Consider the following 17,879-nt stretch of genomic DNA (forward strand, 5'->3'; position numbering starts at 1 on the left):
TGAAATGCTTTTTCCCTCACCCACAGGAGCTTTGTAATTATATGGCTTAAAAAAAAAAAAAGCACTGAATTCTTAAATGAGAGTGTTTAGTAAAATATTTGGAACAGCTTCAGCTTCCTACTTTCCTTCAGTGAACCATGGCCGAAGGTAACGTTTTCTTGGTCAATGTGAATTGTGTTCCTTCCCCCTGGTGCTTGATTTTCCTTTGACCTACTCCGTCTCCATAGTTTGCATGAGGTGGCCCAAGCCTCTTTCCATGATTTTACATAGATGTTACTGCAGAACGCTGCCAGATGGCTGCCCGTCTTGGTGGGGAGAAGTCCCTAGATCTGCTGTCCTTTTTCATTCTCAGCACTAGCGTCATTTCTGCCACAAGTCTTCCCTGAACTCGAGGCTGGGCTGAGGGCTGTTCCCCAGGCACTCACACCTTACATTGGCAAGACCTTCCTCCACTTGTATGATCCTGAAATGTTCTCTTAGTGACTCTTTTCCAAACTAAAAGCTCCAGGGGGGCCCCTGAGCGCAGTTGATCTTTACAACCACCAAGGCCCAGCACCATATCTGGGATGTAGCTATTGCTCAATAAGTATTTGTTGACCAGAAGGTAAGTGAACCGAGTACTCCCTATCCATTGTCTGTTTCTGTCTTGCCTACATTCCTGCCAACCCCTGTATATATATGACGACTCTTCAGTCCCAGGCCTAATAGACTTGCCCCAGTCAGCTCCTTCCTGATTTCATGTAAGAGTGACACGATTGAATACATCTTCCTTCCTGAAACATTTCCCCCTGTCGGATGTCGGGGCTCCTGCTCTCTGCTCGCCTCTCTCCTAGGCCTGTCTCTGAGGTTTGGCCAACTCCTCTTGTCACCCCTCCAGCACTGTGAGCAAGGAATTCTGGTTCTCCCCACACCATCTTTTTTGAAATTGCATTCGAGGTCTCCAGCATCTCTTCTAGGCAGATGCCTGAAGGGACTGGGCTTCATGTAGTCTTCCCAGGCCTGCCAGACTTTCCGGCCTTCCACTAGGAGCTTCATGCGTGTCTGTGGAAGGAGTGACCAATGGACAAACGTACAACCCTATTTTGAAAGTGGATTGGGGCTGGGTGCAGTGGCTCATGCCTGTAATCCCAGCACTTTGGGAGGCAGAGGTGGGTGGATCACAAGGTCGGGAGTTCAAGACTAGCCTGGCCAACATGGTGAAACCCCATCTCTGCTAAAAATACAAAAATTAGCTGGGTGGGGTGGTGGGCACCTGTAATCCCAGCTATGTGGGAGGCTGAGGCAGGAGAATCACTTGAACCCGGGAGGCAGAGGTTGCAGTGAGCCAAAATCGCGCCATTGTACTCCAGCCTGGGCGACAGAGCAAGACTGTCTCAAAAAAAGAAAAAGAAAAAGAAAAAAAGAAAGTGGATCGAGTATGAATTATGAAATTGCAAAGACTAGAAGGATAGATGTGGGTCTTGGAAGCCCTTGCCCTTGAGTTTGCAATCAACTGGCTTGTTTAATAAACAAATATGTGCTAAGGATGATGGCTCCTCATGGAACTTAGGGCATGAAATCATTGACTTCAGAATAAAACTGTAGCTTAGGACCCAAAGAGAAGAACAGAGGCGAGGAAGAATCATGACCTCACTCGCTGCTCACCCCTTCCAGTGCCCACCTAGAGCCCTTCAGGGATCATAGCTTCAAAACCCTTCCAGTGGATTCTTTCTGAAGTTCATTCTCAGACTCTCAGTGATCTTTACTACCTTTTAAATTGGAAATGTTCTTCACAAAAAGGAATGCTACAGATTACTTCACTGAGTACGAGGTGAAGATTCCAAGTGTTAATTTTCTGGGTGGCTGTATATTATTTGTGTGGGAACCCACATTCTTATCTCACCACTAAAGATCAAGAAAGTACTTTCCCCAGCCAGCAAGCATCACTTGTATGTGGTCATTGTATGATTACAACGGCAGGTACCAGCTGGTGTATTAGGCAGAACACACACATACAAAGGCAATGATTTTAAATTAGACTTTGGATTAAAGTAATATATTTAACCCCTTAAGAGTTCTGACTGTATTAAACTCATTTATAATCATGAGCAAATGAGTCTATACTAATGCCTCAGATGTTTTTGAATTTGGCAACTTCTATTTCCTAGTTGTGATTTAGGTTTAAATAACTTTTTCACTTATGCTTACCTGTAATCTTTATGTGCCTTTATTTCTCCCCATGGAAGTATTCACAGGACCCTAGTTCATTAGTTTGGTAATAGCTCTTTGCTGCTTTGGACTTAAAGGTACCCGCGGTATTTTTAACAGACACAGATGTGCTGTCCCGTTGGAGCTGTCAGGGAAGAATGCCTTGAATCCCTAACCACTTGCTCTTGTTCATAGTACTTAATTTTCACTTACTGAATCATTTGCTTTCTAAAAACCACCTTGTTGCATGTATTAGTTTGTTAGGGCTGTCATAACAAATTACCACAAACCAGGCAGCTTAAACAACAGAAGTGTGTTGCCTCAGTTCCAAAGGCTCGATGCTGGCAGGGTGGGTTCCCTCAGAGAGCTGCAAGAAAGAATCTGTTCCATGACTCCCCCGGCTTCTGGTGGTTTCCCGGCAATCTTTGGCATTCCTTGGCTTGCAGAAGCATCACCCCAGTCTTTCTCCATCTTCACATGAGTACTCCCAGGGTGTGTTTATGTCCAAATTTCCCCCCGCCTTTTTTTTTTTTTTTTTTTTGAGACAGAGTCTCTGTTGCCCAGGCTGGAGTGTGGTGGTGCCGTCTCAGCTCCCTGCAAGCTCCGCCTCCTGGTTCACGCCATTCTCCTGCCTCAGCCTCCCAAATAGCTGGGACTACAGGTGCCCACAACCTCGCCTAGCTAATTTTTGTATTTTTAGTAGAGACAAGGTTTCACTGTGTTGTCCAGGATGGTCTCAATCTCCTGACCTCGTGATCCACCCGCCTTGGCCTCCAAAGTGCTGGGATTACAGGAGTGAGCCACCGCACCCAGTCCAAATTTCCCTTTTTTGTAAGGATGCCAGTCATATTGGATTAGAGGCCTTACCTTATGCCAGTGTGACCCCATCTTCTTTAATTATATCTGCAGCAGCCCTTTTTCCAAATAAGATCACATTCTGAGGTACTAGAAGTTAGAACATCAACATGAATTTTATGGGGATAATTTGTATCAGTCCGTTTTCATGCTGCTGATAAAGACATACCCAAGACTAGGTAATTTATTACGAAAAATAAGTTTAATGGGCTCACAGTTCTACATGGCTGGGGAGGCCTCACAATCATGGCAGAAGGCGAAAGCCTCGTCTTACATGGTGTCAGGCAAGAAAGTGAAGAAGAGCCAAGCGAAAGGGGAAACCCCTTATAAAACTGTCCAATCTCGTGAGACTTATTCACTATGACGAGAACAGTATGGGGAAAGCACCCCCATGATTCAGTTGTCTCCCACTGGGCCCCTCCCACAACACGTGGGAATTATTTGAGCTACAATTCAAGATGAGATTTGGGCGGGGACACAGCCAAACCATATCACAGTTCAACTCCTAAGAGTATAGCTAATACCTGAAATAATCAGATGACATTTTTATTTGGCAATTCTGTGTAGGAGAGATGGGTAGAAATAATAGTAAATTGCATTGAGTGTGTTATCAGAGACTATCAAGAAAGGCAACTGTTGTCAGATCCTAAATTATATGAAAGAATTTGGGGGACTGTTTTTGACATATGTCATATAAAAGTAACTTATTTCTCAGGTTTCTTCTCTTATTTTTTTCTGACCAGCTCTTTGTCCATAGTGATTCAATAATTTCCCAGTGTCCTTCAGCTAATGGTGAAAAAGAGTTTGACCACATTTGTAAAATACAATCTAACTAATGTATTTATGTTTTAGCTTTTTATTATGTACATTTTCATGTATCTGGAAAAGCAGAGAGAATAGTTTAATAAAAACCATATACTCTTCTTGCAGCTTTAATAATTGTCAACTATTACCAATCTTGTTTCATCCATCTTCTCTCCACATGTTTTTCTTGCTGGAGTCTTATTAAGGAATTGCAGATATCCTGTTATTTCACTTGTGTAATTTTTTTTAAGTTAGAGAAATATAATGTCATACTTTCTTACTGTTGAAATTGAGGAGAAAGGTAAAACTACTTAATGATAAGTATTAGGACATACACCTTGGCTTTTACATTGTAATTAATTTAAAGAAGGAAAAGCAGTAGATAAAGGAGGAGTGGGGAGGGTGGGGATGGGAAGAGAGAGGATGTGAGAGACACCAGTTCCTTTACACATTTCCCTCCCTACCACGTTTCCCTCCCTAACTAAACTCTGAGCTCCTCGAGGGCAGAAACTGTGTCTTGGTCCCCCAGTTACCTTCATACCTTATAGGGAATTGGTATATAGTGAGTGTACATCAGTAAACATTTGCTGAATAATTGAATGAATAAAATAATGAACGATGCTCCCCCAAAACCTTGCATAGAAAGATACAGAGACACGCTCAGAAAAATACACATTTAGCTCTAGAGGTAAGAAAAAAGAAATAAAAAGACCCTGAAAGGTACATTGCTTCTCACAGTTTCCAGGGTATTTTCTCTCACATTTAGATCCTGTGCAGCATGTCTGCAACCCCACCAAGAGGCAGGACTGTCCTAATGTGCTAAGTGCTTATGCCCTTAGCGAGGTGGAGAGGTTTCATCCATGCTGTGAGAGCTCATTCTTCTTTTGCATTAAGTGAGAATGGAAGCCTGAGTTCGGAGTGTTTTGACTACCTTCCATCCTCTCAGAATTCTGGAACCACACTTTGTTTTGCCTGCCATTTGGGAGAAGATTGGGGTTGCTGTGAAACTTAAAGTGCTACACATTTTGCTGAAGAAAGAGACTGCAGTCTCAGATGTCCATACTGCCGGCAGACCTACATGCTTATAGATGTGAGTGACATTGAAGCAGGGGGAACAAGTCCTGTTCCGCTACACTGAGGAGGCCTTGGACTTGAAGGCAAGAGAGAGAGAAGGCAGAGCATACAGTCCTAAAGCCCAGTCCAGCCTCCTCTGCTCCTTGCAACTCACTCTCAAACCCCAGTTTAAGTAATTCCAGACTAAAAAATAAAATCCTTAAAAATACTGCAGAGAGAAGTTTGATATTAGAGTCATGATAAACCCTTGTGTAGAAAGTGTTGCAATAATTATTTTTTAGGGTCAAAATGAGGAAACCTGACATGCACACTGGGTTGTGGGTGTTAAGACATGAAGCTTGTATTGCAAAGTGATGAAGGCTTTATGCCCTTACGAGATTAAAGGAAAGTTGGACTCATCAGATGATTCTGAAGTCAGCCCCCAAACACTGCTTGATCTGAGTTTTCAAAAGCAAACCTTTGGGTTTCTCTTTACGTATTTTTGCATGATTTGTCATATACTTATCTTGAAGAGTTTTTTTTCTTGTTGTTGTTGTTGTTGTTTCCATAAAGCACATACCCTTTTATGCTACAGGTACTCAAGATTTCATTCATGTATATTCTTAGTCGATATGAGAAAAATCTGTTTCATTGTAGTTCTGAGTTGAATATGGGAATAAGTTGAAATAAGCAAAAGAAGGAGACTGTTTATCTGTTGGCAGACGTGTCGCTGTCATCATCTGCAACCTTCTAAGTGTGTGGCTTCTGGGCCATCATGGACGAGTAATGACCACATCCCATCACCATTCTCATCTTCTCTCCTTGGCTCTGTAAGGAATCTTTTATACTGGTGATTGCCTGACTGTTCTTGAGATTTTTCTTCCCTCAGCCCTCTCCAGCCCCCCTGCTCTCTCCTGACTCTTCCCACCCCTCAGACAGCCTCATCCTTTCTACCATCAACCACAAAACTTGGGTGTTTCCAGGACTCGCCTTGCAGTTCTCCCTCACCATAAAGACACCTCTCATGGCTTGGTCCACAGTCCCCCGTTGTCTTTTGGCCTCTAACCTTTAATTTCCACCTACTTGCCTGACACATCTATCTGGGTGACGTAGCAGCATATTATTATACTTTTCTCAAATTGAGACCCCTATTTATTGTTTCATTATTTTTTATTGATATATAATAGTTGTACATATTTTGGGGGTACATCTGATATTTTGATACAGGTATCAAAATACCATCCAAAGAGTTCATTAGAAGCATGTGCACAGGTACCAAAATATCAGATGCACCCCCAAAATATGTACAACTATTATATATCTACATACAATGTGTAATGATAAAATCAGGGCAACTGAAATATTCATCATCTCAAACATTTATCTTTTGTGTTGGGACCATTACAGATCTTTTCTTCTAGCTATTTTGAAATATATAATAAGTTATTAACTATAATTTCCCTGCTGTGCTATTGATTGCTAGAACTTATTCCTCCTATCTAACTGCATTTTTGAACCTGTTAACTAACCGATTTTCATCCTTTTCTCCTCTTTTTTCTTCTCAGCCTCTGGTAGTAGCCACCATTCTACTTGTTACCTCTGTGAGATCCGCTTTTTTAGCTCCCACATATGAGTGAGAGCATATGATGTTTGTCTTCCTGTGCCTGGCTTATGTCATGTCACATAATGACCTCCAGTTCCATTCATGTTGCTGCAAATGATAGTATTTCATTCTTTTTTATGGTTGAATAATACTCCATTTTGTAGACATACTATATCTTCTTTATCCATTCATCTGTTGATGGGCATTAGGTTGATTCTGTATCTTGGCTATTGTGAATGGTGCTGCAGTGAATGTGGGATTACAGGTGTCTCTTCGGTAGACTGATTTCCTTTCTTTCTGATGTATACGCAGCAGTGGGATTGGCGGATCTTACGGTAGCTCTGTGTTTAGTTGTTTGGGAACGTCCATAGTGCTTTCTGTAGTGGCTCTACCACTTTACATTCCCACCAGCAGCATCCCCGCCTTCCCTTTTCTCCGCATCCTCACCAGCATCTGTTCTTTTTTGTCCTTTTGATAATAGCCATTCTAACTGTGGTGAGATGTTACTGTGATTTTCGTTTGCATTTCCTTCATAATTAGTGATGTTGAACATTTTTTCTCCTACCTGTTGGCCATTTGTTTGTCGTCTTTTGAGAAATGTCTATTCAGGTCTTTTGCCCTTTTTAAAATTGTTGAGTGAAGAGTTTGAGAATATTTTTTCCAATTCTGTAGGTTGTTTCTTCACTTTGTTTCCTTTGCTGCACAGAAGCTTCTTAGCTTGATATAATCCCATTTGTCTGTTTTTGTTTTTGTTGTCTGTGCTTTGGAGGTCTTACCCCAAAATTTTGTCCAGACCATAATGTCCTGTAGCATAAAACCCCTGTTTAAACAACATGAAGAGTAGTTTCTCCTCTTTGAGCTCGTATAATACTCAGGTTGTAAGTCCCCAAGTCCAAGTTAATTCTTAACTTGCCCCTTGGTCTTCTCTGTTCATTTTCTACAACCTGCCAATTTACCTTTTAGTATTTAGAATTCTTTCTGTGGAAAGTACAGAAAACTCATTCAAACTGGCGTGAACAATAAAAGCATGTATGATATGACTTTGTGGATTCAAGTGTATTAAATTATATGGTATGTAAATGAAGAAAATGACATTTTTAAAGGGTATTTAATGGTTCGCGTGACTGAGCAGTCTGAAGGTGATAGTCTTGCTGACGCCAAGATCTGGTTTCTTTCTTTCTCCTCTGAGTCTTCTGTACTCTCAGTTTCATCATAAGGCTCACCTCTTGGTTGCAGAATGGTAACACCATTTACTCAATTGCTCTGGCCGGAAGCTGGGGGCCATTCTTGACTCACCTTTCCTTCACATCCCACATTCAATCTCAGCCGTGTCTTCAAAGTATATCTCAGGTCCAACCAGGAAAGAATGCACAAAAGATGCTCAGTAGTCTTTGCTGAAATTAGAGAAAAAGAAGGCAAGGGAAGAATTAAAGATGAATCTTCTAAAGGGGGAAAGAGGCTTACCTGCTTAGAATTGGGAATACTGGATTTTTGAAAGAGTTCATTGGGAGCACGTGCACAGATGCTGAAAGGCAGAATCAAGGTGCTGTATGAAGAATGACATTCTTTATAATATGTGATAGAGCGCATTTATTTGATTTGTTCTCATACAACTTTTAATGTGTATCCCAGGAGAAGACTGTTTGCATTGTTACAAATCTGAAACCAATAATTTTCTTTTAACATGCAGATATAATATAAGCTCACTTTTTCATTACTTTCCCTACAAAGCTGAAAGCAGTTGACTTGCCTTAGAGATTTTCCTTTCATTATATTCTGCTGTGACGTTGCCTTTCATTAATTCCTTCCAGCTAAGCAAAATTTAATTAGAACCATATCACGTGATGGCAACCATTTTTGTATTTAAAAAAAGAATTCAAGGAAGCTCAGCTACCAGTCTTCTCTTCTAAACAAAGTCTATTATATTTAGTAGGTTCTTTCCAGAATTCAGAATTTGTTACATAATGGCTTTTTCTTCATTAATTTTGGGTAATAGGGAATTTCTATGCCTGTGTTCCATTTTACATGCCTGTGACCTGAATTTGAAATGACATGGACTTGAGGGTGAAAGGAAAGGAAATTATTTTTCAAAGGAGAAATGGAAAATGACCCTTAGCAGTGCATATATATATATATTTCCCCCCCTCAATGAATATAGCAATCCGTGTTACGTGTAAATAGGGATGAACCCATTTTGCATATAGATTAAGTGACCAAATGTCTCAGTAGTTTGGCAGGAAAGCCAAGCCTGCAGCCTGAGGGGCCTCACTTCCACCATCATTATTGACAATTATGTGCTCAAGCGAGCAGGGAGGGTGCAAGGAACACATCTCTAATCCTCAAAGATTATGTGAGTCCTTTGCTCTTCAGTCTGAATTTTCCCTTTGTCTCCACTTTATGCCAGCACTGATTTTATTTAGAATTTTATAGAATGGAAGCAAATTGATTCTTTCTTTCATCCTTTCTTTTCTTTCTTTCTTTTCCTTCCTTCCTTTCCCTTTACTTCCTTCCTTTCTTTCTTTTTTTTTTTTCTTTCTTGAGACAGGGTCTCACTCTGTCACCCAGGCTGGAGTACAGTGGCGTGATCTCAGCTCACAGCAAACTCCACCTCCTGAGTTCAAGCCATCCTCCTGCCTCAGCCACCCAAGTAGCTGGGATTACAGGCATGCAACACCACACCCAGCTAATTTTTGTAATTTTAGTAGAGACAGGGTTTCACCATGTTGGCCAGGCTGGTCTCAAACGCTTGACCTCAAGTGATCTGCCTGTCTTGGCCTCCCAAAGTGCTAGGATTACAGGTGTGAGCAACTATACCCAGCCCAAATACTCTTTCTTGATGTCATAATGAACTCAATTATGAACACAAGTAATCATAAAAACTCTATATAAGCAAGGCTTTTACTGCCTCTTCCTATTCCTCTTATTTATAATTTCATAAATATTGCTCTAGGTTGATAAGTTAAAAAATTTTTATAGTAGGTTATGTATAAGATTTACCATTTTAACCATTTCAAATGTACACGTCAGTGGCATTAAGTACATTCCCAGTGTTAGACGACCGTCATTACCATCCATTTCCAGAACTCTTTTTTTTTTTTTTTTTTTTTTTTTTTTGAGATGGAGTTTTGCTCTTGCTGCCCACACTGGAGTGCAATGGCAGGCTCTCAGCTCACTGCAACCTCCGCCTCCTGGGTTCAAGCAATTTTTCTGCCTCAGCCTCCCAAGTAGTTGGGATTACAGGTGCCCACCACCACGCCCGGCTAATTTTTTGTATTTTTTGGTAGAGACGGGATTTCACCGTGTTAGCCAGGATGATCTCAATCTCCTGGTTTTTTTTGTTTTTTGAGATGGAGTCTTGCTCCATCACCCAGGCTGGACTGGAGTGCAGTGGTGTGATCTCAGCTCACTGCAACCTCTGCCTCCCGGATTCAAGCGATTCTCCTGCCTCAGCCTCCCAAGTAGCTGGGATTACAGGCACAAGCCACCACGCCTTGCTAATTTTTGTATTTTTAGTAGTGATGTGGTTTTGCCATATTGGCCAGGGTGGTCTCGAACTCCTGACCTCAAGTGATCTGCCCACCTCAGCCTCCCAAAGTGCAGGGATTACAGGCATGACCCAGAGCTTCTGGCTGTATGAATTCTTGAGCCAAACACAGGTGACTGTTACTTGTTCTGTTCCTGAAATATACTTTCGACAAGTGGTGAAAACTCTCCATAATTTCCATCTAGTTTACTTCCATAAGCAAGATTAGCAAGGAATATGGATCACTAGATTTGGTGTTCTCAGTTTTAAGGTAATGTCAGTATTTGTTATTTGGCCAAGTCTGTGGTCTTTATTATTTTTTTGTCTCACCATGTCATTTGTTCAGTGTGATTTGTGCATTTCCTGTGTCACCCATCACTGCTGGGGAGCAGACGCATATCACATAGAGGATTAGAGAAAGTGATTTTGTGCTTAGAAAATAATTGAATGAAGATTTACTTTGTGACTGGAAGCTGCAGGATAGCGTCCTGTTTTAAAACCTCTCATTGGGTTATATAACCAGAGGTGACCCAAAGTCTTTGAAGATGAGGCTCCATCTCTGAGTGAGTTTTTGTTGGATAGCCTGTGCTTGCTTGAGCAAACACTTGTTTAAGGACCAAGAGTGGCCCGCATGACAATTATCGGGTAGAATCTTCCATGACACGTCTCCACTTCCTTCCAGCTGAGTGGCTGCTGTCTTTAAGTTGCCTTCCTTCTACCATGGTCAGGCAGACGTTTGTTGAAGGTTTGCTATGTAACAGGTACCACCTTATTACCTCTTTACTCCAATTTCCTTTGCTTCATATACCATGGTGAGATGAATTCCTTTAGAGCCGCAAATTTAACAAAGACAAAAAACAATAGCTCTGATTTTTAGCCAAGGGAAAGCCTATGTTGTCCATCTCCAGGTAAACCTAATGCATCCTTTTGTTTTATTGAGCCAGTCTTTTCCTCTTTCAACGACGCTAGCAAGACTTCTCAAATGTCTTCATTAGATTATCTTACAAAATATGCATTACCCAATTTAGTTTGGAACTTGGACCCAAAGATCAAGGCCAGCCATCTGTGATTTTTGGAACCTCTGGCTGTTGCTCAGTTTTCTGGGGCAGGCTTTCCCAGGCACATGCTGCATGCAGCAAGCATCAGCCAACCTCCAAGCTCCTCTTTCCTGCTTCCCTCACGGTAAGTGGGGATGTTGGGGAGGAGAGGGGGCATCTACACTTTTTCTCCTTAGTCACCCAGGATTGGGCACATTCTGTTTCTTCTTCCTTTGGAGATCATCCATTCTGAATTTTGAGTCTTCAAGTAGGCTTAGAGGGCTCTTTATCCCTCAGATAACGTGTCTATGAGTGGCTGTCTGGAAACACATGGCCCTTTTGTCTGCCTCTCATAGGGTGAATCCAGTCCTTCAAATGGGAAGCTTTCATGTAAGGTAGGTGGGGAGCGGGTAGTTAAGGCAGGTTAGGAGGAAATTATTTTGGGATAGGTAAAGCTTTTTGCTGCCCCTGCAAATTGTACTGGATAATGAGGGCCTGGGTCTTCTTAGGATAAAATTTGGCATAAGAGATTTTTTGAGGTGTACAGTAGAAATACTTGCAGCTGTAGATATATAATTGCATTGACCTGTAAATCGTAGACAGAAAGAACAGATACAAAAAGCAAACTAGTCTTCCATGGGATTTGATAAGTGTGAGTTTTCTTAACAGTGTTCATCTGAATGTGGAGATGGTTTTTTTTTAAAAAAGAGATGAAAGGCCCAAATGTTTGAACGATTAAGTAGGGAATAAGAATGCTTATTTTCCAACCAAAACACTGCAACTGTAATAAACCGTGATGAGGAAGTAATGCCCCTGTAACCTTTTTCCTTTGGTAATTTATCTTTCTAATTCCAGTGGATGAAAGATGACTCTGTGCCTGGGGAGAGAGAGCAGATCAGATTAATTTGTGCCATCACAGCACGGCTTTATTATCCATCCTTCGAGAGTTTTGCAATCAAGATGCTTTTAGCAGAAACACAGTGGAGAAAGGCCACTTCTCTCAGGGCTTGTAGGAGCTAAGCACTGCCCTTTGAGTGTCTCCGTGCTGCCTGGGCAGCCAAGAGGGCTGTTTTCTTTGATTCACACTCACCTCCTCCTGCCCCTCACTGTGCAGGGCAGACAGGTGGGGCCAGCATGCTCCGCAGCCAGCAGGATCCCTCACCCAGCACACCTCCCCCTCTAAAGGGATGCTTGCTTTAAGAGATCTCCACTTGTCACCTTTCTGTGGATGGTTCCTGTTTGGTTATCTGGCTCTTTGTCTGCTCAATGCCAGGCATGCATTTTCTTTTTTAAAATGTATATTTTTACAGTGAAATGGTATCATGAGTACCTTTAAAAAGTGTATTTTTACAATCACATTATATTATGATTACCTTAAAAGAAAACTCTTTAAAAAGAATTATCCATGATTCTATTTCCCTAATATAACATATCTTCATCCTCTGGGTTTTGTATATGTGTATATCTATGTAGGTATATTTGTGAGTGTGTGTGTGTGTCTATTTTGTCATGTACCCATTTTCCTGTTACCCGTGTAAAAAATATTGGCATCAGCTGTATATCCTTTCTGCTCTGGAAATCCTGCCAGCGCATATGACATGATGAAAGGAGAGGGGGCCGTGGTGTCCAGCAACTCTTAGCATGAATCCTGATTCCATCACACGGTGACTCGACCTTGGGAAAGACCATCCTTTGTTTGTTGGTTCATTCATCTATCCATCTGTCCATCTGTCTGTCCTCCCTGCCTCCCTTCCTGTCTCCCGTTCACAAGCATTCACTATACTGTTGTACAGCATGCTAGATGCGGGGGATCTGGGCAGCATTTTCCCATCCATAAAATATATATATTGCAGCACATGAAGGAGCATTGTTAGGAGGATTCAATTTGCTAATGCATGTGAAGGGACCCAGTACAACAACAGCAACAGCCTGGTACGCGATAGGATGCTCAGTAAATGGTGCTGTGTGGTCAGTCAGCAAGTCTCGTCGTTCTTGTGTAATTTCCCTGGCCTCTGTTACTTCCATTTCTTAGCAGCCTGCATGATGATGGCCAATTACTTTCATACCTAGACTATGCAAGAGGCTTCTAACGAGGCATTGTAGGCCTCAATCTATTCTATTGAATTCTTCCTATTACCACCATTTGCACTTCTAAAGCACTGTTTTTGTCTGTGTTACTCTTGGTTCAGAACCTTTTAGTGATTTCCGAGGCTATTCTGAATTTCTTTTTTTTTTTTAAATTTTTTTAATTTTTTTAATTTTTTATTATTATACTGTAAGTTTTAGGGTACATGTGCACAATGTGCAGGTTAGTTACATATGTATACATGTGCCATGCTGGTGTGCTGCACCCATTAACTTACTGGCCACTCACAGCCCTCTCAGTACTCTGGGCTCCTCTTGGGATTTCAGCTCTGAGCCATCCTGCCACCCTCTTCCACCTACGGAAATGACTCACCCTCTTTGGTCTTCTGTATCTACTGCCATATGTGCAGGGAACTGTATTATCATTGGTGAGAGGAGAAAATAGCGTATGAGCCACACATTTGGGAAGCTCTAACCTTCCTTGTGCAGTGTCTTAGTTCATTTTTGCTGCTATAACAGAATACCTGAGACTAGGTAATTTGTAAAGAACATAAATTTGTTTTCTTACAGTTCTAGAGGCCGGGAAGTCCAAGATCAAGGTGCCAGCATTGAGCAAGGGCCTGTTTACTGCATGCTCCCAGGGGGAGGAAGACCTTGTCCTCATGTGGCAGAAGGCAGATGGGCAAAGAGACAAAAGGGGGCTCTACTCACCTTTTTGTAATGACATTAATTCTACCCCTGAGGGCAAAGCCCTCATGGCCTAGTTACCCCGCAAGGATCCCATCTCCAAAAACTGCCACTATGGCAACCAAATTTCAACATGGGTTTCAGAGCTGACATAAAATCAAATGACAGCATGCAGTAAAGACTTATGACTAACCTAGTATTCCTGAGGGTATACTGTTTTTTAACATGTTGTTATTATTCAACAAATGATAAGAGTAGTAGATGATGCCTTTTTGGAGCTAGACTTCAAGCTTTCAAAGAGAGACTAGGTCATTTATTTTTTGCGTCCTCTATCTTATTACCATCAATACAAACGTTTCAGGGGGCCGTGTGCAGTGGCTCATGCCTATAATCCCAGCACTTTGGGAAGCCAAAGTGGGCAGATTGCTTGAGCTTAGGAGTTCGAGACTAGCCTGGGCAACATGGTGAAACCCTGTTTCTACAAAAATGTAAAAATTAGCAGGGTGTGGTGGCACTTGCCTGTATTCCCAGCTACTTGGGAGTCTGAGGCAGGAGGATTTCTTGAACCCAGGAGGTTGAGGCTGCAGTGAGCCAAGATCACCCCACTGCACTCCAGCCTGGGTGACAAAGTGAGACCTGGTCTCAAAAAAAAAAAAAAAAAACCTCTTAGGGGATTACTTTCTATAACAGTTATTTTGTTGATTCATCCTCAGGACTATTTATCAAAACCATGTTAAGCTTTGAAAATATTTACTGGGTAGTAGATTTTGCTGAATTTGCAGGAACTCTCCCAACTGGTGACAGAATCTGTAGCAAAAACACAGATACAGAAAGGTGTTAAGGTGTTTGCTAAGATTGTTTTGATTCATTTCAAAGGTCTGTTTTCTGTAGATTGCATTTGTGTCTGAATGAGTTTTTTAAGTTGCTGAGGAAGTCCTGCAACCCACATTTAGGGATACTCACATCATTTATAATCAGTTATTTTCTTTATATTTTATTTCAACCATGGAATACAATGTTTATATACATTTATATGTGTATGTGTTAGTGTGTTGCTATAGGATGGTGCAAAGTATTTTATTTTATTTTATTGTATTTTATTGTGTTGTGTTGTATTGTATTGTATTGTATTGTATTGTATTGTATTGTATTGTATTGTATTTTTTGAGACGGAGTTTCACTCTTGTTGCCCAGTCTGGAGTGCAGTGGCATGGATCTTGGCTCACTGCAACCTCCATCTCCCACGTTCAAGCGATTATCCTGCCTCAACCTCCTGAGTAGCTGGGATTACAGGCGCCCATCACCATGGCCAGCTAATTTGTGTGCGTGTGTGTATTTTTAGTAGAGATGGGGTTTTACCATGTTGGCCAGGCTGCTCTTGAACTCCTGACATCAAGTGATCTACCTGCCTTGGCCTCCCAAAGTGCTCGGATTACAGGCATGAACCGCCATGCCCGGCTAGGATGGTGCAAAATGTTCTAAATTTTGTTTCCCGGTTTCTGCTTTGGGAAACTGTCTTACAATCTGATTCTCCTCTCCCTCAACTTCAGAGAGTAAGAGCCACAGTTTGTGGCCCTGTCAGTGCTGGCATTTTGGGACTCTGTTATCTATGAGTCTAATCAATACCAAATGTTGCTGATTCTAGAATGAAATGCCTTCTGATTGCTGTTTATAAGATTCCGTCTGTAGTGAAATTAAATTGACTTCTAACAGCAAGTATCTCTGTTTGGAAAATAAAGCTCGTATGTTAAATCATGTCTATTCTAATTTTAGTTTCCTTTTCTCTCTACCAGTTTGCTGTTTTGTGGTCCACAAGAGGTGCCATGAATTTGTTACTTTTTCTTGTCCGGGTGCGGATAAGGGACCCGACACTGATGTAAGTAGTCTGGAAATCATGCTTTGATGTCAATGTGGATTTCTGAGCTTTAATTTTTTTATCGCCTGTGCAACTGTTAGTTTTGGCCCTTACTGTTAATGAGAAGACTCAATTCTCATAGAGCTTGGCTTGTACTAATGAGCAGATTTATAGCCCATATGAGCTCTGGACTACATCTTAGAGAAATTCTTGGAGGAGAATTTCTTGGTAGCATGTACTGTTCCACTTTGGGCAGCTGCATTGACTAAATCCACCAAATTTATCATAATAGCCTTCACAAACACAATGCAGTTGTTGACAAATTTTACAGTGATCATGTATCACTCTTCAGTTTATTTCCCTCCCCTCCCCTCCCCTCCCCACCCCTCCCATCCTCTTAAATGGAGTCTCACTCTGTTGCCCAGGCTGGAGTGTAGTGACATGATCCCAGCTCACTGCAACCTCCTCCGCCTTCCAGGTTCAAGCGATTTTCCTGCCTCAGCCTCCTGAGTAGTTGGCACTATAGACGTGCACCACCACGCACAGCTAATTTTTGTATTTTTAGTAGAGATGGGGTTTCATCATGTTGGCAGGCTGTTCTTGAACTCCTGACCTCAAGCGATCCACCCGTCTTGGCCTCCCAAAATGCTGGGATTACAGGTGTGAGCCACTGGGCCCTGCCACCCTTCAGTTTACTTCTAAGCTGAAATAAACCAATAGGAGCATCATTGCTTTGGGCCAATGTAACAAACTGCTCCTGGTTTACTCCAGGGGATTCTTGCTGCCTTTTTGGTGTATGTTAAAAATGCTGCTGCTGATTGAAATAATTTAGCATCTGTTTCACTAAACAGTGATCTCTGAAGTTGCCCATGTGTGAACACATAATTTCCTCTCTGTGTACAGTTCCGATGATCTCTGTTGCATCTCTTGTGTACTTAAAAATGGGATCCACAGGCCGGGCATGGTGGCTCACGCCTGTAATCCCAGCACTTTGGAAGGCCGAGGCGGGCGGATCACCTGAGGTCGGGAGTTCGAGACCAGCCTGACCAACATGGAGAAACCCTGTCTCTGCTAAAAATACAAAATTAGCTGGGCGTGGTGGCACATCCTGTAATCCTAGCTCCTCAGGAAGCTGAGGCAGGAGAATCGCTTGAACCTGTGAGGCGGAGGTTGCGGTGAGCTGATATCGCACCATTGCACTCCAACCCGGGCAACAAGAGCAAAACTCCGTCTCAAAAAAAAAAAAAAAAAAAAAAAAAAGGATCCACAAAGAAGTCACGGAAAATACCATTGTCTAAAATATGTTGGATAGAGAGAAACTTCAGCCATTATATGAAAAGTAATATTTTAACTGAATAAAAAATATTGTCAGGCAGGCTTAGAAGAGTAGACATTTCTGTTCTGAATTGCTTTTGCTTGATCAGTTTAGTCACTCAAGTTGTGTGCTTGAAGCGATTCCCATCTTTAATGCCTGTTCCCATCAGGAAACTTTGATTTGAAAGTGTCTTTCTCAGTGCAGGCAAGACTAAATTCTTCCCTCTGTGAAAGATGACATTTTTGCAGTGTGCTCTAAGGGATTCCGATTTGCGTTGTTGTAACACAAATAAGAAGGAAGTTACTGTTTGGTGTTCAGTGCACAGGAACATGCACAATGGGGTTAGGGTGCTCGTGGAGGCAAGACAGAGTGCCTGTTGTGGGCTCTGAGCCCACATACACATACACACGGGTTCCACAAAGGCTCACAGGACATGGGAGCCAGAAGAAGCTCAGGCGTCATCTTGTTTTATAACTTCATGGACAAGGAAGCCCAAGTCCATTAATGTTGAGTGACTTGCGTGCATACAAACAAAACTAATTAGTGTCATTCCCCCTCCCTCCCCCCACCCCTCAACCCCCGCCACTCAACCCCTGCCACTTTCCATACTTCTCTTTTGGCATATTCTGGAATACTGTCTTCCTTTGGGGCATTTTAGAGATAAAAGTAGCTGGAACGTAAAGTACTAACTTTTCCAAAAAGCCAAGTCCCATTGCACTTGTTTGGAGTTGTCTAAAACCTCATGTCATAGCCTTTCACTTCCTTGCTCATCATTCCCATCTTCACCTTGCTGTATTTTTCTTTCCTCTCTTTTCCCTCTCCTCCCATTTCTGCCCCATCAAGAATGGGGAGGAAGGATGGCCAAGCTTCAGGAT

At 42.0% G+C, this 17,879-nt stretch overlaps 1 protein-coding gene across 2 annotated transcripts in view; it reads left to right on the plus strand.

Moving 5' to 3' along the window:
- Positions 1-17,879, plus strand: part of PRKCA (protein kinase C alpha) — a 501,843-nt gene that overhangs the window by 178,568 nt on the left and 305,396 nt on the right. The window contains exon 3 of one of the 2 annotated variants that reach the window (XM_054459602.2): positions 15,628-15,710. The exons of the other annotated variant lie outside the window; for it this stretch is intronic. Coding sequence (XP_054315577.1) covers positions 15,628-15,710 — 83 coding nt within the window. The remainder of the gene's footprint in view (positions 1-15,627; positions 15,711-17,879) is intronic. 2 annotated transcript variants of the gene reach the window in all.

Source organism: Pongo pygmaeus, chromosome 19, assembly GCF_028885625.2.
Source record: "Pongo pygmaeus isolate AG05252 chromosome 19, NHGRI_mPonPyg2-v2.0_pri, whole genome shotgun sequence".
In the NCBI taxonomy this organism is placed as follows: domain Eukaryota; kingdom Metazoa; phylum Chordata; class Mammalia; order Primates; family Hominidae; genus Pongo; species Pongo pygmaeus.